The following is a 25,578-nucleotide window of genomic DNA, read 5'->3' on the forward strand; positions in this document are numbered from 1 at the left end:
CCCCTGGATCCTCACAACAGCTTTTTGAGTTAGCTACCATTACCATCTCCATTTTATACGGGGTTTTTCAGCTTCAGCGTTACAGACATTTTGGGTTGGATCATTCTGTGCTGTGTGTGTGTGTGTGTGTGTGTGTGTTGGGGGGCTGCTCTGTGCACTACAGGATATTTTGCAATATCCCTGGCCTCCACCCACTAGGCATCAGTAGCAATAACCAACACCCCCAGTTCCTCCAGTTGTAACAACCAAAAAATGCCTCTAGACATTGCCAGATGTCCCTGGGGGACAAAATCGCTTCTGGTTGAGAATCACTTTTTTCAACAGATGAGGAAGTAGGTCGGGTTATAAAACTTCCTTAAGGTCATACCACTGGCAAGTAGGGCTCACACCTCCGTCATTTTGATTCCAAAGCCCATGGGCCTAACCATTACAGTGTGAAAACCTGTTTCCTTGACAACAGATGACTCTGGGTTTGGACGATTGTAGACCTCACTAGCTCATTTCACAAAGTGGAAGTCATCTGTGTTAGTTCAGATCTTCTGAGAAGCAGACACCAAGTCGAGCACAGATTTGCAGATTTACTGAGGATTTATTTATTTATGCCTGTGAGGGATAAAGGGCAAGGGAGTGAGAACAGGCAAGAGACTGTTCAGACTGTGATGCTGGTCTGATACCCTGGAAGGACAGGGGGACAGAAGGACTGGGTAGGAAGAGCCTTGGACAGCAGCACAGTTCTAAGAAAGTTTTGGCCATGCTGAACGGGAGTTCCCCAGCCACAGTCAGCTGTGAGAGGGATTCCAAGTCGGGCAGCAGTGGGGCTTCACTAGCACTCCCAGTGTGCTCTGTCATTGGCTGGGAGCAGCCCGGGGAGGTATGGCCTTGGCATGAACTTGGTGGATCCAGAGGGGTGGGAACCAGTGCTGTCAGTCAACCATGCTCTTCAAAGCAGACACTCAGGAAGGAGTTCTGAGTGGTGCACTCCATCCATGGCTGCCACATCATCAGAGAAGTGCTGTCCAGTCATTACATTCACCTTAAGACAAGGAGATAAAGGCACTGGAGGTGCAGTGGGCAAAAAAGCCAGGTTGGCATCCTTTAAGCAAAAGGGTTCATTTTCCTTGCAATGTCTTGAACTTCTTAGTGAACTTTGAAGTCAGCTCTAACTTGGGTACCATCAGCAAGGAGGTAAAGAGTGCAGTCTTGAGGGTCTAGTTTGTAGTTTGTGAATGTGGGCACTCTCTGAGCCTCAGTTACCCCATGCATGTAGCGGAATTAACCTGCTTTATCTCGTAGGGTTGATGCGAGGATTGAATGAATGTTCATGGAATTGTTTTTCAGAAGAAGATGGAGGTCCTCCTGCACAAACTTTCTGCCCATCCTTTGGTTTTGTAAGGACATCTCCCTGCTAGCCACCCTCTCATCCTTCCAACTAAGATGCATCTTGGCATCTACCCAAGGGACAACGAACTGGCATCCCCAGGGCTAAGTCTGACAGATAGGCAAGTTGTGTTTGGCTCACAGAGCGCTAAACAAACAAACCAGCAGAATGAACCAACATTTGAAAATCGAGATATTTCAGGATGAGGCCAACCAAAACCAGTGAGACTCAATTGCATTTGTTGGGACTGTCTGGATCTCTGGAAATCTGGATATACTCTATGGCAGATTGGCTTAAGCTGAGAAGAGTCTTCCTGCTTCAGATGGGACATGCACTGCCCCGTGTGTCACAGTTCCCACTACTCCCTACCACGTGTGATCCGGAAGCCACTGTCAGTTGCTGATTCTCATCGCGTTTGTGCTGCCGTTCTTCGTAGAGTAACGTTCCTTTGTCTCACGTACCTGTTGAAGGGGAATGTGTAGACCAGGAAGCCTATGTTCTTTCTTGTGCCTGCTCCTACGTCACTCACTTAGATCATCTCCTGGTGCCTGTAGCATCCAAGTTTACCTTTAAGCTTGCCATCCGCTTAAGCTGTTCTGGAATCTTCTTCCTAAAATTATCCCTGCAATTTCGTAAGAAATCTCTACATTACACCTAGACTCTTCCCCCACCACTGACTCCTTCCTCTAGCCTTCCCAATATGCACCAGTCTTCTTCTCCACACCCACCTCCCCTGCCTTGTTCCTGGGACATTCCCTTCCTCTCATGGGAAGGCCACCCTCATACCCTCTTTCTTCATTCAAATTGACTTCAAGACCCAGGTCAACCCCCCCCCCCTTTCAACCATTCTGGGCTACAACGAAATTGTTCTCTGGGAACTCTTGAGTACAGTGAGAATCTGAACCACACACACCAGCACTCAGCTCCATAGCTGTTGAATGAATGAATGAGGGGATAGTTTACATGAGTTGCAATAATTAGAAAGCAGGGTCAAGATTAGAACAAAATAAACAAAAATGTTAGTGGTAGCTGTTTTGATAGGTTATGGGTGATTCTGGCTTTTCTTTATTCCTTTTAGTATTTTCTACAATTGAGGGAGAAAAAAATAATAATGAAAAGGAAGTAATGTGAGTCTGGCTTAAACATCTAGACTATAGGCAAGGTGAGGGCAAGGACCAAGTGTTAATTCTGATATATCCTCCTAACTCCCAGCAGCAGGGCACACACAGTGAGCTAGGGAGAGCTCGCTGGGAGCTAAATTAACAGCATCAGCGCTTACAACAGAGACTGTCGATTCCCTTCTCAAAAGCTTCTTAGTGAAGAAGCCCCCCTTTCCTCTCTCAGACTCTCCAAACCCCAATTTTGTGTGGTGTCCTCTGCCTCTTCTTCATTGCTACGTGCTTCACGGAAGAAGACTCCAGTCCCAACCCCTGCACTGAACAGTCTAACCCAGGGTTTCTCCACCTCAGTACTATTGACATTTGGGGCAGGATAATTCTGCTAATCTTGTTGAGTTGTTATACGTGCCACCTTGGAGTTTACTTGTTAAATGAAGTAAAATTTTCCTTAATGTTTAAGCTAATTTGAGTTGTGCCCTTCTGTTACAGCATCTTAACCAACCCAGGGATGTCTTAAAGACATTGCACTCACATACAAATAAAACGACCATCAAAAACAGTGATAATCTGGGTGGCTGAGGGCAGATATCAGCATCTGGAGTTGGGGGACAGGTGTGTCACTTAATAGTCCCTTTTGAGTACCACTGCTGATCTAAAGCTATTCCAGTTCTACGTGAAATTGCTGATAACCTGTGCAGATGCTGAGACAGAGAGAGGAGTTTAATTTCTTTTGCAGAACAAGGAGCGATATCTGGACTCGAACCCACTATGTCCCACCGTATGAAAACTGCTGCAAAACACCAAGTTCTGTAGTTGTTAAGCTAATATTTCTGGGAGTCTACCAAACAGCCTCTAAGATGGAGCTGATTAAGAAAATGCTAAGCCAAACGGCATAACCTCTAGAAGCCTCAGTTTTCTCATCTGTAAGCTGGAGAGAACAAGAGGAGAATCCCCTGATATTGAGGATCAGAAAATACTTCGTGAACCATAAAGTAGGTAACGGGTTGTCAATACTAAGCCGACAAGACATACAGCAATGCCGTTCCTGACATTGGAATGTTCTAAATTTAGGATGTGGTATGAACAAAATTATCTGTTGATTGTATGCAGTCTTGTTAAGTTTCTTATGCTTCTGAGGTTCCGCTTTCTCATTTGTGTACTGGGGCAAGACCTCATTCTGACTGTGCACTGAGGATAAAATAAGGCTCTTTGAAAAAGAGAAACATACTACTATCGTTATTTCACCAGTTTTCTTGCCCCGAGTCAGATGATAGCAACAGGGCAAACAAGACTTGCAGGCACGGACTCCACAGTGAATGTCGGCTCACCGCTACCCTCTACTGGTCATTAGCGGTGCACAGGTAGATACAGAGAAGAGAGGGTTCCTGGAGAGGGACCCCAGGAAACTGAGGCTCAGAGAGGGAAAGGGACTTGCCCGAGGGCATGGAGCTAGCCTTGGACAGAACATTTGGGACTCCTGATTCTTAGCTTTTTCCAAAGGGAGAAAAATGAGAGCTGGAAACTCATTATGGCTTGCACTCTTGCTAAGTTCGCACGAGCTTTTCTAGATAGTCTGATTGGGACTTTTCTCTCCTGTTCTTCCCTCACCACTCAAACTGCTTGGACTTCCCATCCTTTTCTTCATACCAAGGTGGCCACCATCGGCCCTGAGGCTAAGAGTCCTGTTGGGTGCTGGGTGCTTCACAAAAATGATCTCAGATCCTTACAACTGCTTTATAAGGTAGGCTGGGAAACTAAAGCTCAGAGAGATTAAGACTCTTGCCCAAGGTCCAACAGCAAGTAAGCACAGGAACCAGGATCTCAACTCTCACCTGAGACTCCAAAGCCCACATTCTACCTGCCACCGAAAAACAAAACAAAGCAAAACATCGTGGCAACTTGTGTTGAAGACAGGATTAAAGGTAATCTTGTGGTTTTTTTAATGCCCCAAATGGCATTTGCTGGGCAGACATATGATGAAGCGACGAAAGAGGGAAATTTTTTGAGCACTACCACATACCAGTGACGCTCATATATATTATCTATCAGTTCTCCCATGACACTATATGATCTTGAATCCTGTCAGCAATATTGAGTCACGAGTGAGGAAATTGAGTTAAAAGAGATGAAGAAATTTGCCTAAAGTCACTGGGTGAAAGCTGGCATTCAGACTCTACTCCCCCTGCTTGGTGTTAGTGTGTAAACAAATTATGCTCTTAGAAACAGAAATAAAGGAGAGTATATGGGAGCCTGTGGCAGGCTAGACTGCAGGCCTCCCCGCCACAAAACCCCTCAGACTCTCCTCTAAACCATTTTCTTCCTGGAGGCCTCAGGATGTGAAGTCCTCCTGATCTGGGTTCAAACCCCTTTCCTTTTTAAAAAAAAAAATTTTATTTAATTTAATTTTTTTATACAGCAGGTTCTTACTAGTCATCTATTTTATACACATCAGTGTATCCATGTCAATCCCAACCTCCCAGTTCATCCCACCACGCCCTCCCCCGCCGCTTTCCCCCCTTTGTGTCCATACGTTTGTTCTCTACATCTGTGTCTCTATTTCTGCCCTGCAAACCGGTTCATCTGTACCATTTTTCTAGGTTCCACATATATGCATTAACATACGATATTTGTTTTTCTTTTTCTGACTTACTTCACTCTGTATGGCAGTCTCTAGATCCATCCACGTCTCTACAAATGACCCAATTTCGTTCCTTTTTATGGCTGAGTAATATTCCATTGTATATATGTACCACATCTTCTTTATCCATTTGTCTGTCTATGGGCATTTAGGTTGCTTCCATGAACTGGCTATTGTAAATAGTGCTGCAATGAACATTGGGGTGCATGTGTCTTTTTGAATTATGGTCAAACCCATTTCTGAGCCCTACCATGTGCCAGGCAGGCTGGCTGCGTATATATTTAATTTAATTCTTGAGAGAACACTGTGAGGTAGACAGCAATTATTATCCCTACCTTACAGGTGGGCAGATTGAAGCTCTGAGAAGTACAGTTGACCGTTGAAAAACATGGGTTTGAACTGCCTTGATGCACTTCCACAAAGATTTTTTTCAATAGTAAATTCTACAGTACTTCATGATGCATAGTTGATTGAATCTTCAGATGTGGACAAACCACAGATATGGAGGGTTGACTCCGTATATACTCGGATTTTCAACTACGAGGACGGTCGATGCCCCTAACCCCTGTGTTGTTGAAGGGTCAACTGTATCTTGCTCAAGTATGTGGGCAAAAGCCCAGGTGTTGATAATTTGCCAATATTCTATGTGATATTCTCTTCATGGTCTTATTCTTCCCCATTAGCAGACAGGAAAATAGAGTTAAAGACAAGTGAAAATGACTTGCCTCAGGGCCTTTGCATTCACCGTTCCCTCTGCGTGCAGTGCTCTTTCCAGACGTCCTGGTGGCTTGCTCCCTCACCCTCCTAAGGTCTTCACTTAAAAGTCATCTTCTGGGACTTCCTTGGTGGCGCTAGTGCTTAAGAATCCGCCTGCCAATGCAGGGGACACAGATTTGAGCCCTGGTCCAGGAAGATCCCACATGCCGCGGAGCAACTAAACCCGTGCACCACAACTACTGGGCCTGAGCTCTAGAGCCCATGAGCCACAACTACTGAAGCCCACGTGCCCTAGTACCCGTGCTCCACAACAAGAGAAGCCACCACAATGAGAAGCCCACGCACCACAACGAAGAGGAGCCCCTGCTCGCCGCAACTAGAGAAAGCCCGTGCACAGCAACGAAGACCCAACACAGCCAAAAATAAAAACAAATAAATTTTTGTTTGTTTGTTTGTTTGTTTGGTACGCGGGCCTCTCACTGTTGTGGCCTCTCCCACTGCAGAGCACAGGCCCCGGAACGCACAGGCCCAGCGGCCACGGCTCACGGGCCCAGCCGCTCCGCGGCACATGGGATCCTCCCGGACCGGGGCACGAACCCGCGGCCCCCGCATTGGCAGGCGGACTCCCAACCACTGCGCCACCAGGGAAGCCCAAAACAAATAAATTAATTAATTTAAAAAGAATGTGATATAGCCACACAATGGAATATTACTCGGCCACAAAACAGAATGAGCTACGGATACGCTCTAAAACATGGATGAACCTTGAAAACATTACACTAGATGCAAGAAGCCAGTCACTAAAGACCACATAGTGTACGATTCCATTTGTGCGAAATGTCCATAATAGGTAAATCCATGAAGACAGAAAGAAAATTGGTGGTTACCAGGGGCTGGTAAATCCATAGAGACAGAAGATAGATTGACAGTTGCCAGGGGCAGTGGGGAGGAGGGAATGGAGAGTGACTGCTTAGCGGGTAAGGGTTTTCCTTTTGGGGTGATGAAAATGTTTTGGAACTAGATAGAGATGGTGGTTGCACAACACTGAGAATGGACTAAATGCCACTGAATTCTATACTTTAAAATGGTTAATTTTATGTTATGTGAAGCTCACCTCAATTTTACCAAAAAGTTCAACCCTAAGCACTTCTTATCTTCCTTCCCTGTTTGATTTTTCTCGATAGAGCACATGGCCCTCTCACATACTATATATTAGCATCTACTGTTCGTCCTGTTTCTTTAGAATATAACCACCAAGAGGGCAGGGATTTTGATCTCTTTAGTTTTCTCACCCCAAAGAGTCCCTGGCACTCTGTAAGTATTTGTTGCATAAATGAATTAGGCAAAGTGTGGTGATGAACCAGAGTCCCAACCACAAGCCCACCCGCCTCTCGAATCCTAGCGGGCTCTTGATCCTCAAGCAAACTAACAGTAATCTTCAGTCTGGGCTCATTTTTTCCTCCTTTTCCTAAAGAGCTAAATCCGTAGGCTCTCAGCTCAGCTCTTTAAACCCTTCTCTGCAGAGTCAGAGAGAAGAGGGGCAGGAGAGAAGACAATGAATCCATCACTAGTGGAGAAACACTGTCCGCTCTGCCGCCCTGTGGCTGCCCACAGCAATTGATTGTAACACCAGACTGATGCTGTGAGGCCATCTTGTCCCCCAGCCAGGAGGACGTCATTCCCAGCTGCTGCACAGGTGGCTCTTCAGGAGGGACATTTACAGGAACGAGTCAATAACCATTTACGAACAGCCACTCTCACACAGCCGTATGCCAGGCACTTGGCCAAACTACAAATGTAAGATATAATCATTCATTTGATCATTCATTCACTTATGTGGTTATCAAACATTCATTGAGCACCTACCATGGCTCTTACATTATGGCCCTTGATTTCAGTTTACAACTGAATTTACAGCCAAGGCACCAACACAGTATAGACCAGAGTTTCTCAGCCTTGGCACTATTGACATTTTAGACCAGACAGTTCCTTGCTGTGGGCGTTGATCTGTGTATTGTCGGATGTTTAGCAGCAACCCTGGCCATTAGATGCCAGTAGCACTCCCTCAATCGTGACAATGAAAAATGTCTCCAGACATTGCCAAATGTCCCCTGGGGGTGAACAACCACCCCTGTAATAAACCACTGGTTTAGATGAGTATTTTTTCCCAAAACCCAGATAAACCACAATTATCAGAGAGAAGAAAAGCACATTTAAAATTATTTTTGCTGTTCAATCTTTCCTCTCTGTCTCTTTCTGTCTCTCTCTATTTCTTTCTGTGTCTCTGTCTCTTTCTCTATCTCTCTGTCTCTGTCTCTCTGTCATTCTCTGTCTCTGTCTCTTTGTCTGTCTCTGTCTCTCTGTTTCTCTCTCTATATATATACATATATGTATATATTCTTTCTTTTGCTAGTTAAATCGGAAAGGGAGAGCATAACAGCTAACATTTGTAAAGGGCATATAGTGTTAACTTTATAATAATAATAATTATTATGAACCTGCACCATTCAACACTTTAAGTCCCTTATCTCGATTACTCTCACAACCACCCTACGAAGAAGATGCCATCAATGCCCATTTGAAGAAACTGAGGTTCAGAGGTGTTAATCAACTTGTCCAAGGCCACACTGAGAGTAATGGGCACAGCTGGGGTTCAAATCCAGTTCTGTATGAGATTCCAAAGCACGAGCTTTTCACCACCACACTACATATTCCCAGCTCCTGGCACAGAGCCTTGCACATAGTAGGTGTTCAGTAAACATTTGTTGTCTGAATTAATAAACAAAAGGATGGGGAAAGGATTGTAAGAAAGGTCTGGAGAAGCATAGGCTCCTATTTTGGGGCCTGATGCTCAGGAGGGACATGTACTATTTTACTTCTTTCCATTATTCATCCATCCACCAGTCCATTGGTCTATCCATCAATCCATTCATTCATTCACCAAGCATTCCCTGAAAACGTGGGTTGTGCCTGGTACCTAGGTGGGATTCTGGTTTCAAGATACTTGAGGAGACATAAGGTGTGTTCAGAAAGAATTGCAACCTCAGGTTCAAAGTGATAAGCCATATTATGAAGGTACACATAAAGGCTCTACTAGTCAAGACTCTTTTGGTTCAAAGTGATAGGAGGGTCTGCTTCAACTGGCTTAAGCAGAAAAGGGAAGTTACTGGCTCCTGAAACTAGTCAGACCTTCTGGCATGGCTTGATCCAGATGTTCAAATAATGTCACCAGGAATCCCTCCATCATTTCCCTCTGGATTTCTCTGAGTTGACTTCATTCCCTGCTGGCAAATGGCTGCCAATAATTTTAGGCCCATATCCTACCAGCTTAGCAACTCCAGCGTAAAGAGAGCACCACTGTTTCAGTAATTTTAACCAAAGTTCCAAGACGTATCAGACTGACCTGACTCACATGTCCACTCTTGAACAGAGCACAGTGGCAATGACGAAGTGTCTCAGACTGGTCCTGGATCCAGCCCTGGGGCCTGTGGGTGGGGACAGCTTGACCTGAACCAAATCAACTGAGAACGTAGAAGGCACGGTTCTGTCAAAGGAAAACCAGAAGAGAAAATAAGGCCAGACAACAAAACCAACAGATGTCTACTCCAGGTATGACGGGGGTTCAAAGGAGAGAGCAACCTCTTTTAGCTGGCAGATCAGGGAAGACTTTTTGGATCTTGTGGAGTCTGTGAGCTTTGATATCACCTAAGGAACCCAGAACATTCCTACAGGACACAGCCTAGGAACTGATCAGAGACTCCAATACTCCACACCCAAGACTTTGACTTTCAGACACCCCCATCAGTGCCAAGATAGGGCCCATTCCCTTGGGAAAAACACAAATAGGTCATTATTTACCTGGGCAAATAAAGTCTCTATAGAGCTCTTCCCAGGCTGGGCCATATTACATGCCTTATAGCTGTCCAGGTCCCTTATGAACACAAAGATTTCCTTCCACATGTGGGAGAGGCTACTCATTCAGCTCCAGGTCAAAGGACCATTCCACTGGTACCAGTGGCAGGAATTCTTGGTTGTCCTTCAATATCCATTCTCCTTTCTCAATAAAAGTAAGAAAACTCCTGATCCGATTTTAAGCAAGCAACATGGTCAAACAGAATAAGGACTACATTTCCCACCTCCTGTTGCAGGTAGGTGTGGCCACGTGACTAAGTTCTGACCAATGAGCTGCAAGTGGCAGTGACAGGCCACGCCCTTGAAGGGAGGAACATGCCCTTTCTTTCTCCTTTCCTCCTTCTTCCATCCTTCTATTTGGAATTTGATCCTGATGGGGAGTCATTTTTGACCTTGCTGATGAGGGCAACACCCTAGAGATGGGTCCCTGATGAATTCATTGCTCAGAGCCGCCATACCAGCCCTGGACCATTTTCATCCAGACTGCATGTGAGAAAGAAATTAATTTCTACTTTATTTAGGCTACTGTTATTTGGGGTCTCTATTGCATGCAGTTGAGCTCTGTATCCTAACTGATATAGTGCCTGTATCTGGACATTTCCAATGACCTTTGGGCAGAGAAGGGAAAAAAACAAGGATGTACATCCTTGATAAATGCTAGTATGAGAGTGTACTACCTTATTTAATCACCAGGACACCATAAGGTAGGTATTACCATCCCCTTTTACAGATGGGGAAAATGACAATCAGGGAGGTTAAACAACTTTCTTCAAATCACATAGAAGTAGCAGAGTTGTGATATATGCTCAGAACCACCTATTCAAATTAGCTCCAGAAAATGATTTTCATATTAAAGACATAGTTCTCATGGAATCTCCTAGAAAATCTATAGCCTTAGGAAGGGCAAGAATCAGAGTGATTCCAGGGACCACATCAGTTAGAGCTGGAGGACTTTCATCCTAGAGCTCTTGCTTTTACTTGATCCCTTAATGCCTTTGTCTCTTAATTTATATTCTTTTTAAAAAATATATTTATTTATTTATTTGGCTGCGCCAGGTCTTAGCTAAGGCATGCGGGATCTTTTAGTTGTGGCACATGGGATCTTTAGTTGCAGTGTGTGAACACTTAGTTGTGGCCTGTGGGATCTAGTTCCCTGACCAGGGATTGAACCGGGGCCCCCTGCATTGGGAGCGTGGAGTCTTAGCCACTGGACCACCAGGGAAGTCCCTTAATTTATATTCTTTTTTAAAAAAATTAATTAATTTATTTATTGTGGCTCCGTTGGGTCTTTGTTGCTGCAAGCAGGCTTTCTCTAGTTGTGGCGAGTGGGGGCTACTCTTTGTTGCAGTGCGTGGGCTTCTCATTGCGGTGGCTCCTCTTGTTGCGGAGCACAGGCTCTAGGTGTGTGGGCTTCAGTAGTTGTGGCACGTGGGCTCAGCAGTTGTGGCTCACGGGCTTAGTTGCTCTGCGGCATGTGGGATCTTCCTGGACCAGGGCTCCAACCTGTGTCCCCTGCATTGGCAGGTGGATTCTTAACCACAGTGCCACCAGGGAAGCCCCTTAATTTGCATTCTTGATAGAGAGATCCCAATTGGTCACTGGCCAGCCACTGTGCTGACTCTGCTTGGCAGTTGTCCATCCTGGTCCAATCAGCCCTGGTTAGGGACATGAAGGCCTGCTGATTTCAGGTTGAGCTAGAAGTTAGGCATGGAAGAAAAATTTATAATCTCTGCTAAAATTCAATCTTTGAATATTGGGCTATTGAACATGGGCATAGAGCAACCACTCTCCTTGTCTTCTAGGAGCTTATATCCTCTTATTATTATTGTTACTATAATTAATAACGTATCACTATTAAGGAAAAGCTGCAATTCACTGAACACTATTATGTACCAGTCATGGTGCTTTTAATGAGTAATCTCATGTAATTCCTTTAAAGAAAGTCAGTCAGTCAGAGACCTTTCATCATGTATGGAAACACAGGGACATTTGGGATTTAAGAGGTGTGCTTTGGGAAAAGAAGTATAATTATTCAACTTTCACTTAATTGGAGAAACTAAGGGGTAGGTGCAGTTGTAAAGGAAGGCAAGCTCCTGGGCAGGCAGATGCTAAGTAGGAGGCTGTTCAGGCATAAGGGAAATGGGGGTGGGAATGAAAAAGAGACAGACAAGGGAAATTAAGTTTGACTGGATAAAATGGACAGTGAGAGTTTTGATAAGAGCAATGAAATGGGCAGGGAGAAGTACAGAGGTCTTCAAATCATGGACCCTCTCACCATGCCCTCCCTCTTCCATCAGAAGAGAACTAGGGTGCTCTCCCCACCTCTTCTTCCTGGGGCCTCCAGAGACCCTGAGCTCAGCCTGCTGGCCTGCCCCTCAGCTAGGGGCCTCACTTCCTGTTTGCTGTACCTGCTCTATTCCATGTCACCATCTCCATGCGTCCAGATCCAGCCTGGTGGCCTGATCCCAGTTTCTACCCATTCCATTGGCTTCTCCATTTGGCTTGGAACTCCTAACTTTTTTTTTTGGTACGCGGGCCTTTCACTGCCGTGGCCTCTCCTGTTGTAGAGCACAGGCTCCGGACGCGCAGGCTCAGCGGCCTTGGCCCACCGACCCAGCCGCTCTGCGGCATGTGGGATCTTCCCAGACCGGGGCACAAACCCGTGTCCCCTGCATCGGCAGGCGGGCTCTCAACCACTGCGCCACCAGGGAAGCCCGAAACTCTTGAGCTAGACTGAGACTATGCTGATGAATGCCACGTCACTGGCTCCACAAAAAGGGTGGAAGTTAGTCAACATCTTTGACATGAAGATGCTGTCATTTTGACAGGGGCCAAGAGAATGAGACTATTTTAGTTAAACTTGTTTGATGGTGAGGCATAAATACTCAGTCACACTATGTCACTGTGACATAATAAGAATATATATTAGGTCTCAGTCCCTGGTTCCTGACACAGAGCTCCTAAAACCCTTGTAATTTCCTGAGTTATAGGGGTGCTAGGAGCATCTTTTGTTTGAATGTTTGGTCTTTGTCCCTGATTCCTGACACAGAGCTCCTGAATTTCTTGGAATTTCCTGGGTTATAGGAGCATCTTTTGTCCTAAGAGGCCACTCTTGGTGGGCTCCTGGACAGTTCAGGATAGGGATGGTCACCAAGAACACCGAGCCATGATTAGAGGCTTGGAACGTTCAGTCCCACCCCCATCCCCCAGGGAGGGAAGAGGGGCTGGATATTGAGTTTATAACCAATCATGCCTATGTGATGAAGCCTCCATAAAAGTCCCTGAACTATGGAGCTTGGAGAGCTTCTGGGTTGGTGAACATGTCCACGTGCTGGGAGGGTGGCAAACCCCAGCTCCATGGGGACAGAAGCTCCTGTACTTGGGCCCCTTCCAGACCTCGCCCTGTCTATGTACCTCTTCACCTGGCTGTTCTTTTGTCTCCTTTTTTTTATGTCCTTTACAGTAAACCAATAAACATGTTTCCCTGAGTTCTGTGAGCCATTACAGTAAATTACCAAACCCGAGGAAGGGGTCATGAGAACCCCCAACGTGTAGCCAAGTCAAACACCTGGGACGCACTACTTGTGACTCGCATCTGAAGTGGGGGCAGTCTCGTGGGACCGAGCCCTTAACCTGCGGGGTCTGTGCTACCTCTAAGTAGTTAGTGTCATGATTGAATTGTAGGACACCCTTTCGGTGTCCAGAGAGCTGGGAAATTGGTTGGTGTGGAAAACCCACATATTTGGTGTCAGGAGTGTTGTGAGTGTAGAGCCTGACAGCGGCTTTTCCTTTCAGTCACACTTATTATGCATATGATCAGAGAGAAATGCATAACATGGGATTTCATGAAAAAAAAAAAACCAAAATAAGTTGTAAATGGGTCAGGGTTCTTGGACTCGAGAATTAATGAGGAATTCTCTGTTCGGGGTCACTCTAGGGACCTTGGGAGCTGGTGGGTCTTCAGGCCGCAGCCCCACCCTCAGCTCCTCTGTGCTTTCTCTCTGTCTCCCTGCTTCTGCTTTTCATTTCATGTCCTAAATTTCCATCTATTCAGCATAACTGTACTCTGCTTTCCCCTCTATTCTCTGGAACAGAATGCCCTGTTGGAATTAAACTAATGGTTTTTATCTCTGCTTTAATGAGAGAGATGGTGACTCACTGATACAAGGAAAGTATTTCCCCTCCTGAGGGTGATGTATTCAGCTTTGAGGTTAAAAAGGGGAAGCTTTCAAGCACATGTGGATATCCTGGTAAGTTTTAAAAAACCAAAAACCTTGGTTTCTAAAAAAAAATTAAACATACAATTGCCATGATCTAGCAATTCCGCTTCTGGCTATATACCCCAAAGAATTGAAAACAGGGACATGAACAGAAATTTGTACAACCATGTTCAGAGAAGGACTATTCACAATAGCCAAAAAGGTGGAAACAAACTAAATGGAGAGAGAGAGAGAGAATTATTCAGATTTTAAAAGGAACGAAATTCTTCTTTTAAATTGAAGTGTGGTTGATTTACAATATGTGTTAGTTTCTGGTGTACAGCAAAGTGATTCAGATTATACATATATATATATATGTGTGTGCGTGTGTATGTGTATATTCTTTACCATTATAGTTTGTTAAAGATATTGAATATAGTTCCCTGTGCTATACAGTAGGACCTTGTTTATCTATTTTATACATAGTAAATTATATCTGCTAATCCCCAACTCCTAATTTATACCCACCTCCTTTCCACTTGGTAAGCACAAATTTGTTTTCTATGTCTGCAAGTCTGTTTCTATTTTGTAAATAAGTTCATTTGTATCACGTTTTAGATTCCACATATAAGTGATATTGTATGATATTTGTCTTTCTCTGTCTGACTTGCTTCACTTAATATAATAATCTCTAGGTCCATCCATGTTGCTGCAAATGGCATTATTTCATTCTTTTTTATGGCTAAGTGGTGTTCCATTGTATATACATGACATCTTCTTTATCCATTCATCTGTCAATGGACATTTAGGTTGTTTCCAAGTCTTGGCTATTGTAAATAGTGCTTCTATGAACATTGGGGTGCATGTATCTTTTTGAATTAGAGTTTTCTCTGGATATATGCCAGGAGTGGGATTGCTGGATCATACATACGGTAACTCTATTTTCAGTCTTCTTAAGGAATCTCCATCATTTGCAAATATTTTCTCCCATTCTGTAGGTTGTTTTTTCATTTTGTTTATGATTTCCTTCACTGTGCAAAAACGATTAAGTTTGATTAGGTCCCATTTGTTTATTTTTGCTTTTATTTCTATTGCCTTGGGAGATTGACCTAAGAAACATTGCTACATTTTATGTCTGAGAATCTTTTGCCTATGTTCTCTTCTAGGAATTTTAGGGTGTCATATCTTATATTTAAGTCTTTAAGCCATTTTGAGTTTATTTTTATGTATGGTGTGAGGGAGTGTTCTAAATTCATTGATTTACTTGCAGCTGTCCAGTTTTCCCAATACTGTTTGCTGAAGAGACTGACTTTTCTCCATTGTATATTCTTGCCTTCTTTGTCAAAGATTAATAGACTGTGGGTTTCTTTCTGGGCTCTCTATTCTGTTCCATTGATCCATATGTCTGTTTCTGTGCCAATATACGCAGTTTTGATTACTTTGAATATTTTGTTGCCTATTCCTTTGAATAGCTTTGTAGTACTGCCTGAAGTCTGGGAGGGTTTTGCCTCCACCTTTGTTCTTCTTCCTTAGGAGTGCTTTGGCAATTCTGGCTCTTTTATGGTTCCATATAAATTTTAGGATTATTTGTTCTAGTTCTGTGAATAATGTCATGGGTAATTTGATAGGGATCACATTAAATCTGTAGATTGCTTTAGGCAGTATGGACATTTTAACCACATTAATTCTTCCAATCCAAGAAGAGATGAAATTCTGACATGTTACAACATGGACGAACCTAGAAGACGTTATGCTAAGTGAAATAAGCCAGACGCAAAAGGACAAATATGGTATGATTCCACTTGTATGAGGTACCCAGAGCAGTCAAACTCACAGAGACAGAAACTAGAACGGTGGTTGCCAGGGGCTGGGGGGAAAGGAGTGAAGGGTTCTGGTTTAATGGGTACAGAGTTTCAGTTTGAGATAAATAAAAAAAGTTCTGGAGACAAATGGTAGTGATGGTTGTACAACAAGGTGAATGTACTTAATGCCACTGAACTGTATACTTAAAATTGGTTAAAATGTTGGGGAGGGAAGGATTGGGCATTAGGGATTAGCAGATGCGAACTGGTACATATAGGATGGATAAACAACAAGGCCCTACTCTATAGCCCCGGGAACTATATTCGATATCCTGTGATAAGCCATAATGGAAAAGACTATGAAAAAGAGTGTACATATGTATAACTGAATCACTTTGCTGTACAGCAGAAAGTAACACAACATTGTAAATCAACTATACTTCCATAAAATGTTTTTTAAAAACTGGTTAAAATGGTAAAATTTGTTATGTATATTTTACAACAATTTTTAGAAAAGTTTTTGGTTTTTGGAAAGTTAGAGGTAGTCCACCCATCTGTCATTTGAGTGAGAGCGTCTCTTGTGTTAATTGGTCTAAAGGAGAAGCTGGCAGAACTCTCACAGAGAATTTTAAAAGGGAAGAGAATTGAGGCTTTGAGTATACAAGGTAGCAGATACCTGAGCCATATTCTGATAACAGATTCCAGAGTTCAAATATGACCAGGAGATTCCAGGGCAAGGACATCAAGGAAAAGATGACAGGGGCAGGGGGGTGGTCAGGGTGCTGGACTTAAGATGCATCCCGGATATTGGGCAGCCTGCCTCCTGGCAGTTGAGTCCCTGCTGTCTCTGTACCTCAAGGATGCAGCCCACTGTCCTTAATTACCTCATAAATCGTATATCTGCCTGTTCTGTGCTTCAGAGGTATTGTCTGCCAGCCTCCTGATGAACTTTATAGCAGTTCCCTAGCAATGCTTCTTAAATCAGAATGCTTTAGCTATGAGTAAAAGAAAGCCCAGTTAAAATGGTTTAAACAATATATATATATATTTTTTTCTTTTTAAAATAAATGTATTTATTTTATTTATTTATTTTTGGCTGTGTTGGGTCTTCGCTGCTGTGCGTGGGCTTTCTCTAGGTGCAGCGAGCGGGGGCTACTCTGTTGCAGTGCACGGGCTTCTCACTGCGCAGGCTTCTCATTGTGGAGCACTGGCTCTAGGCGCATGGGTGTCAGTAGTTGCGGCACGTGGGCTCAGTAGTTGTGGCTCGCAGGCTCTAGAGCGCAGGCTCAGTAGTTGTGACGCACGGGCTTAGTTGCTCCGCGGCATGTGGGGTCTTCCCGGACCAGGGATCGAACCCGTGTCCCCTGCATCGGCAGGCGGATTCTCAACCACTGTGCCACCAGGGAAGCCCTAAACAATATATTTAAGAAAAGAAGTCCTAAGGTAGGATGGTTCCAGAGTTACTTAACTCAGTGGTGCCAACAAGTTCTTTCCATTGTTCTGCTCTGCCATCCTGAGCATGTCACATTAGAAACACCATTTCTTCTCCTGCCTCTCTCTTAGGAATGACATCTTTCTTTAGAAGACCTCTAATAAACTTTCATGTCTTGGTGGCCATAAGTAGCTTCCGTATTCATTCCTACCTAAACCGGTCACCCACAGGTAGAATGGGATTAACGTGATGCCCCTGAGGTGGCTACAGAGTTATCCTTCCTGAAGGTCTGAAACCTGGACAAAATTGGGGATTCTCTTAACAAAGAAAAAGAGAGCAGATTTCAAACAAGTAGCTGAGTGTCTGCTACACCCCTAGATACTGATGAGCTCGGGGGATTAATGGACATTTAGGAAGGGTTGTTTTGGACTTGCTTCTATCATTAACCAGTGGGTGAGGAGTATGAGTTCTCATACTCTGGGTCAAATATGGCTCACCTCTGGGTTTCATTCCAACTTGTGGGGATGGAATAGAGAAGAGTGGAAGGCATGCTCTTTTCTTTTTCAGGTCATGACCTCAACATACAGAGTGCCTTCTACTCCCTGCCCCCCGTAAACTTGGCTCTCCCCTGACAGTCGTTGAAGCCCTCCCCAGAGGATGCAAATGCTTCTCCAACTCTCATGGTGTCCCCCATGGTCCTCAGCTCTATTTCCGGATCAGTGGTCCTTCATCCTGATTAAACTCTGAGGCTCAAGTCATCTACATGTACCACCTTCAATAGCTTCTCATTGCTCATGTCTACTAATCAGTCAATCCTTGTTCGTAGAGGACTTGAGCGTCTGGCTCATCCTTCCTCCCCATCCCGGTTCCTACCCCCATGCTAATGATCTTGATGACTTTGGGGATGACCCAAGACTTGGCCAACCTCCTGGCCCCTTGGCTCCTGTCTCTCCTCATTCCAGTGATCTTCACCTCCACTCTACTTGAGCCACCCCCTCCCTTGACCATATCCTAGACCTCAATTTCTCTTGGAACTAATCTTCCTCCAAAGGCTTCCATTTCTCTGACCACACTCTTGTATCCTCTGTTCTTTCAGTTATTCCAGGCTTAGCAGTTCTTTGAACTCCAGAACCCCAAACCCTTCTACTTTCTCCCCCTCAGGACCCTCCTTCCTCCACTTCATTCCCTATCCAGCATAGATCCTGTGGTCCTCACGTTAGCTACTTTCTTGCCAGTCCCCAAGTAGTGGACATTATAGATGAGTCCCCAATATCTACTTGAACCCAGGTGATTGGTCCGAGTTGGTCATGGTCATTTCCTCTCCCTTGTCAGTAAAGGAACAGGCATGTGACTCAACTCTAGCACTAGAGGGTACAGTAAGGTGGGGAGAGAGGGGCTCTGGGAAAGATTTTCCCATGAAAGAGACTAAAGAATTGATGACCTTTCTTTCTGAGGATGAACACAGCAACAAAGGTGGTGGTGCAGAGAGATAGAAAGAACCTGGGTCCTTGATGACGTTGTCAAGCCACAAGATCAACCCAACCTGAAGTCTGTCCTCCCTCTCGATCTTATTATATAATAATTTATTTCATATTAAGCCAGTTTGAATCAAGCATTCTATTACTTTCACATGAAACACCCTAAATGACATAGTTGTTAACTCCCAGCAAAAGCTCAGCCCCGGATCAACGTACATATCCTTTTTTTAAAAAAATTAATTTATTTATTTATGGCTGCGTTGGATCTTCGTTGTTGCACGCGGGCTTTCTTTAGTTGCAGCGAGCGAGGGCTACTCTTTGCTGTGGTGCGCGGGCTTCTCATTGCAGTGGCTTCTCTTGTTGTGGAGCACGGGCTCTAGGCGCATGGGCTTCAGTAGTTGTGGTGCACGGGCTTAGTTGCTCCACGGCATGTGGGATCTTCCCAGACCAGGGCTCGAACCCATGTCCCCTGCATTGGCAGGCAGATTCTTAACCACTGCGCCACCAGGAAAGCCCACATATCCTTCTATACTGTCCTCATACCTGTCCCGCTAAGACTGATGGAGAAAACAATAGGTCCCTGGTCCTCTAGAAACCCCAAACACCTCTCTGCCATCCACCATTAGAAGAAGAATGACAGTTTTCCCCACCCTTCCCGATCCTCTGTGTTTAGGATTGCAGAACACCTCAGTTATCACCTGAAGTGGCCAGTTCTTGACTAGGAAATGGATTTTAAAAGTTTCCAAGAAGAGCATGTGTATTTGGCTTGGATGGAGTGGAGTGGAGAGATGATCTTGGGATTAAAAGGATCCAGCACCCATGAGAAGGATACAGGAATTACACCCAGAATAAATTGAGTGAAACAAGACATGCCTAGTGCTTGGGTTGAGTTAGGGGGAAAAGAGGAGCTTCTTGCCTTGCATTGTGGGGCTGACAAGGGATACAAGCCCCAGGAAAAGGGTGACTTAGTTGGAATGTGAGGCAGAGACGTAGCACAATGTTTCTGGAACAAATGTAGAAGACCAGAATAAAGGTAGTAGATATCAGTGATTACAAACTCTAAAGCTATCTGAACCACTTGGCAAGAGCTGGTTGGTCTCTGGGTGTGGAGGTGGGAGGTGGATCCTGTAGGTGGGAAGGCCCTTATCATAATCTCAGTCATGCAGACTGTTGCAATAACAAATTCATTGTCTTTAATTCTCAGCACCACCCTGGAATTCCTGTTTCCCTTGTTGGCTCTCGGCTCCCGGTTACCATAGCAACTGTTTTGAATCTTCTTCACTCATGGACCCTCCTACCCCTCTGCCTTCCCTTTCTCTCTCATCAGGCAACTCTGCCTCCTATTTCACACACAAAAATAGATGCCATCTGACTGGGACCGCCCTCACCTTCCTCACTTACTTGCAACTGTATATCACCTTTTCCTCTATTCCACAGATTTAGTCAGCAGTGCTGTCCGACAGAACTTTCTCCGGTGGTGGAAATGTTCTACATCTTCACTGTGGTAGCCATTGGCCCCATGTAGCTGTTGAGCACTGGAATAACGGCAAGTGCGACTGAGGGACTGAATTTTAAATTTCACTTGATTTTAATTAATTTAAATTTAAATAGCCATGTAAGGCTAGTGGCCACTCCCTTAGACAGCACCAATTTAGTGTAACTCAAGGAAAAACATTTTTGAATACCAGGGCACTGGGTATTTCTCCTAACTCTGTGACATCCCTAAGCAATAGACTCTTGACCAACTTATTATAAGAATTATGAATTAGGTGATGAGAAGGAAGGAAGAGAGGGTTAGAGAGGCAGGTTCACGAGAAACTGCCATGGAGAAATATAGGTGAAATTAACATCATTTTGACATGCTTTTAGTAGCTCCAGTTACCAAGAAAGAAACCACAGTGAATCCTGGCTGAAACATATTCCTGAAGGAGAGTAAGAGGCTCTCATCATCATCTTATCATCACTGCAAATCCATCCTAGTCTTTTTTTTTTTTAATTTATTTTTGGCGGCGTTGGGTCTTTGTTGCTGCGCGTGGGCTTTTCTCTAGTTGCAGCGAGTGGGGCTATTCTTCATTGCGGTGCGCAGGCTTCTCGTTGAGGGCTTCTCATGCTTCTCTTGTTGCAGAGCACGGGCTCTAGGTGCACGGGCTTCAGTAGTTGTGGCTCGCGGGTTCTAGAGCACAGGCTCCGTAGTTGTGGCGCACAGGCTTAGTTGCTCCGCGGCATGTGGGATCTTCCCGGACCAGGGCTCGAACCCATGTCCCCTGCATCAGCAGGCGGACTCTCAACCACTGAGCCACCAGGTAGTCTTGACACCAAGGAGGAGTCTGAGTGGGAGAAGGAGCCAAGCATCAGCCAGGTGCTGGTGTGGTGTAGTTATCAGTTGAGTTCTTTCAAAGGCATCCAGTTATATTTGCATTTCTACCATAATGCAAAATGTGTGCAACACAAACAGAACGGTGACTTGACTGTCCCTTTTGTGAAGCTGATTTTGTTCACTTTCGATGATCCTATTACATTTCAAACAGCTACACATCTTTTTAAATATGAAAAGTTAGAATACCACATCCCCTTCCCTCCACCAACCTCCTGTAAATGGCTGGCCAATTGCTGTGAGATCACATTTTGAGTAATTTCTTTCTCCCCTGATTTTAAAATGCTTTTATCATATGCTAAGTTCCCATCTATCTTTGGGTTTAATACTTGACTCGATCCTGTTCCATTAAGTTACCTGTCAGCTTCCTCACTAGCGCCCTTTAATTCTGCAGCTTTATAATCGCTGTTAATATCTCCTGTGGCCCCTGGCTTATTTGTGAACTGCTCTCCGGTTGGCTTCTGAGTGCACACCCCCTTGGTTTTCCTCATCTTCCCTGATGCCTCTGCTTAGTCTCCTTGGTGTTGGATTCTTTGGGTATCTGCCCTCAGCCCCCCTCCATGTCACTATGCCCCCTCCCTGGGCAGAACCCCTGCCTCACTCTTGCCCCTTCTATCCACTTCCACAGTGCAGCCAGAGTGATTTTACTAAAGTGCAAATAAGATCATGCCACAACACTGCTTAGAAGTCCACCTATTGCTCTCAGAATAAATTCCCAACTCCTTAATGACAGCACAGGAGACTGAAATAGACTGGGTTTCCCCAAAGCACACCCTGGGTGCAAATAGCTTATTTGGGTTGAGGCCAGGAAGGAGTGGGGAAGTGGCACAGGGAAGGAAGGAAAGGCAGCCAATACAGGAAGCATTCAAGAGCATGTCACTGCTCTGGGCATCTGGGGCCCAAACTCACTAGGGACCTCTGGGAGACTACCTAGGCTGCCTTTGAATTGTCCCACCTGAGAGAGGGGCTGGGGTATTTAACCAGAGTCCCCCAGCCTAGGAGCCTCTATTCTCTGAGAGCCTCACCTCTCTCTCTCCCTCCTTCCATTCTTTCTTCCTCCCAGTCCTCCCTCCCCTCCCTCTCCTCACCAAGGCAGGGCCCCTGATGCTGTATTTGTTCTGTGACCCCATCAACAGCCATAGTTGATTGGACCAGAGGTAAATACCCAAAACAATCAGATCCACTCCCCTGGGATTCTGGAATTGGGCGTCGATCTGGGCTTTCACTTGAACTTTCACATGGACATCTAACCATGATAGCCTTGTTTGGCCACATGTCCTCAGAGAAGAGAGACACATGGTGGGTGGACAGACAGACAGGCAAATTGAAAGAGCAGCCTCAGCGTGGGACATTTTAGTTTCCTATTCTACTCATGGGTTCTCACAATTTGGAGCCACATTTCATGCATTTGAGTTCTGGGAGATAACAATGTTTCCTAAAAAAACTTGCTTTTTTTGTGAAGAAAGTCACTTGATTTTCTGACCTGTAACCAGAAACACACACACACACACACACACACACTTGACTAAGAGAAATTACCCAAGCCCTCCAACCTCTGCTCCATTCATGACCTGAGTTCCTACTTCACAAAGCAACAGGCCACTGTTCTTGATATTCCACTTTGAACATCTTTGAACGGCTCAAATGTTTCGATTTAACCATACGCCACCAATCTTCCCTTGACTCTATGACTCCCATTAAAAATCACCCTTACCGGGCTTCCCTGGTGGCTCAGTGGTTGAGAGTCCGCCTGCCGATGCAGGGGACGCGGATTCGTGCCCCGATCCGGGAGGATCCCATATGCCGCGGAGCGGCTGGGCCCGTGAGCCATGGCCGCTGAGCCTGCGCGTCCGGAGCCTGTGCTCCGCAACGGGAGAGGCCCCGCAGCAGTGAGAGGCCCGCGTACCACAAAATAAAATTAAATAAATAAAAATCACCCTTAACCCTCTTCTCACATAGCCAAGCTAACAGGAAAAGTAGACCACATTTACTGTCTCCACTCTCTTGCTCTCATTAGTCCTTGCTCACACTATTATTTTATGGGAAAGTGTTCCATTTTTAGTTGTGATTTGAAGTGTTTGCGGGATATTTAGGTCTGGAGGTTCATAGACTACAGGTATGGAGCTCAAAAGGCAGGTTTGGTCTGGAGATACAGCTTTTAAAAATCTATCAGTGTGTGTGTGTGTGTGTGTGTGTGTGTGTGTGTGTGTGTGTGTGTGTGTGTGTTTAAGTAATGCATACATATGGTGGGGAAAACGTCATAGAAAGGTGATAAGTAAGTCTCTTGACACTGACTAATCCCCCTGTTCCCTCCCCAGAGACCTTTTTTTCTTTTTAAGTATTTATTTATTTATTTGGCTGTGCTGGGTCTTAGTTGTGGTACGCAGGATCTTTTAGTTGTGGCATGCAGGCTGACCAGGGATGGAACCCAGGCACCCTGCATTGGGAGCGCAGGGTCTTAACCACATTCCACAGGCAGGAAGAGCAGAAATGGATAAAGTCCACGGCAGAGGGAACACGAAACAGTATTTCTGTGTAGCTGTAAAGTGATAATAGCCCCCATCCTTGAGTGAGTGACTGCTACTTTGTTACTTACTGAGAAATATCATCCTCTAAAATCATAGACTATCACAAACTTTGCTATTTGAAATTGCATCTGTAAGAATGAAATGTTCCTGTTTTGCCTGGAGGATCTAAGTCACCTTGAAACAGAGAGGCAACCTCGATTTGCAGCTCAGGTGCAGAGCTTCAGATAATGGGTTTCTGGAAACAACAATCAACATCTATCTTAGCCTTATTGCTTCCAAGGAAACAGGGCCCTGGGTCCACTTTGCAATCCAGATCTAAAGTTGACCGTTTTATCTAAAACTGCTTTGCTTTGAACCTGTGAAAACTTGATTTCATTTAAATTTGATCTAAACTCTACCTTCCCCAGAATCCGATGATAACTCTATCCCTTTGTTTGATGGTGTATACTCCCTCATTGAACGGGTCAATAAAGGGTCAATAAACCTAATTTTGTTGGACGGCAGGTTTGTTTCTTAGGCTGATTGGGCTAGGTCATTGGGGTGACCTCCCGGGCGAATAGAGCAGAGTGGAAAGTGGATCTTGAGGGTCAGGCAGGAAATATCCAGCATAGAAATAAAGTCCTCCCCCAAACCCAGCCCCCAGCAAACCTAATTCCTCCTCTACAGACCAGAGTGTTGTAAGGACGTGAGGGAGGGAGGAGCGGGGAGACCTTCATTCATCCGGTGTTCACATACATCTGGGGCTGAATAAAGGGTTGTAGAAATGAACTAATCAGTCTCTGAGTGGGGCTTGAGGCAATGGAAAGATCTAGGCTCCTTCCTAAGGCACAGTAGAAGCACTGGGTCTCCTGACATTTGAAGGGCTGCCCCTTTACCCCAACTGAAATGAGCCCCAAAAAAGTGAAAGGAAAAAGGGGATAAGGCAGAATTCTCAAAATGCCTTTCCTTTGAACACCATCTTTGTGCAGGCGTGGTGGGAGGCCGACTGGGGCTGGGACATCTGCCAGCTGGGCCTGTAGGACTTGGCTTTTCCTGTTTATTCCCAACCATATCTTGGGCAGCTGCCAGTGCCCGCCCCGACTCTGACATCATTGGAGGAACTCAAATTTAAAGCCTCCTGCTAAGAATAAGGCCGTTTCATTTTCCTCTTACTGGTGGGTCTGCTGTGGCCGGTCTGGGAGGGTTGAGCCCCGGTCCAGCCCCGAGTGGAGAGCGAGCCTCTCACCATGGCAGCCTGTTGCAGCTGGAACGATGTTTTCCAGTATGAGACAAACAAAGTCATCCGGATCCAGAGCACGAATTATGGCGCCATTAAATGGTCCTTCCACGTGTTCTTCTTTTTCTACATTAGGTAAGTGGGCTGTGGGGATTACCCTAAATCTCCGCAGCGGCTGGCAGCACAGAAAACCTCAAGGTCCAGCTTCCTGTGCACATCCTGAATTCCCTGTGGTTTTAAAATCTGAGACATGAGGCTCACAGCAAGCTAGGGAGGAGTGGGAGTCGGGCGAGGAAGCAGCAGGCGGGGAGGAAGCAGTGCCAGTCTTCCTGCACGGAGAAGCCACGAGAAGGGAGGGTGACACTTTGGGTTCTAACCCAGGACTGCTGGGGCGAGCTGGGCAGGGCATGCCTGGGGCAGGTGGGAAAATGCAGGGCAACACCCTGGATTCCCAGGGAGGAGTCAAGGATTCAGGGCACGCCTGGTGATAACACTGGCACCTACATGAGTCATCACCGCTTAGGGGGAGGAATAGGACCAGGCCTGTCAATGGAACTTTAGGTCCTCGCCAGGGTCCGGAAGACCCTCCTTGCTCTTTTTTTTTTTTTTTTAACAGCTTATTGAGATATAATTCACATACCATTCAACTCACTCATTTAAAGTGTATAATTCAGTAGTTTTTAGTATATTCAAAGAGTTGTGCAACCATCACCACAATCAACTTTAGAATATTTTCATCACCTCAAAAAAAAAAACCAAAAAAACCCACTCCCTCATCCCTTAACC

The 25,578-nt window shown here is 45.2% G+C and overlaps 2 protein-coding genes across 4 annotated transcripts in view; one reads left to right on the forward strand and one right to left on the reverse strand.

The window, feature by feature from the left end:
• Positions 1–25,578, reverse strand: part of IFT81 (intraflagellar transport 81) — a 190,913-nt gene that overhangs the window by 93,893 nt on the left and 71,442 nt on the right. For both annotated transcript variants that reach the window (XM_067015032.1, XM_067015037.1), the window contains one exon: positions 9,255–9,395. The gene's annotated coding sequence lies outside the window, so the exon portion shown is untranslated. Of the gene's footprint in view, positions 1–9,254; positions 9,396–25,578 lie in introns of those variants that run through there.
• Positions 24,643–25,578, forward strand: part of P2RX7 (purinergic receptor P2X 7) — a 48,318-nt gene continuing 47,382 nt past the window's right edge. The window contains exon 1 of one of the 2 annotated variants that reach the window (XM_059039576.2): positions 24,643–24,927. In XM_059039576.2, coding sequence (XP_058895559.1) covers positions 24,803–24,927 — 125 coding nt within the window. In that variant the 5' untranslated portion in view covers positions 24,643–24,802. The remainder of the gene's footprint in view (positions 24,928–25,578) is intronic. The other variant, XM_067015042.1, reaches the window with a different exon arrangement.

Source organism: Kogia breviceps, chromosome 15, assembly GCF_026419965.1.
Source record: "Kogia breviceps isolate mKogBre1 chromosome 15, mKogBre1 haplotype 1, whole genome shotgun sequence".
NCBI lineage: Eukaryota > Metazoa > Chordata > Mammalia > Artiodactyla > Physeteridae > Kogia > Kogia breviceps.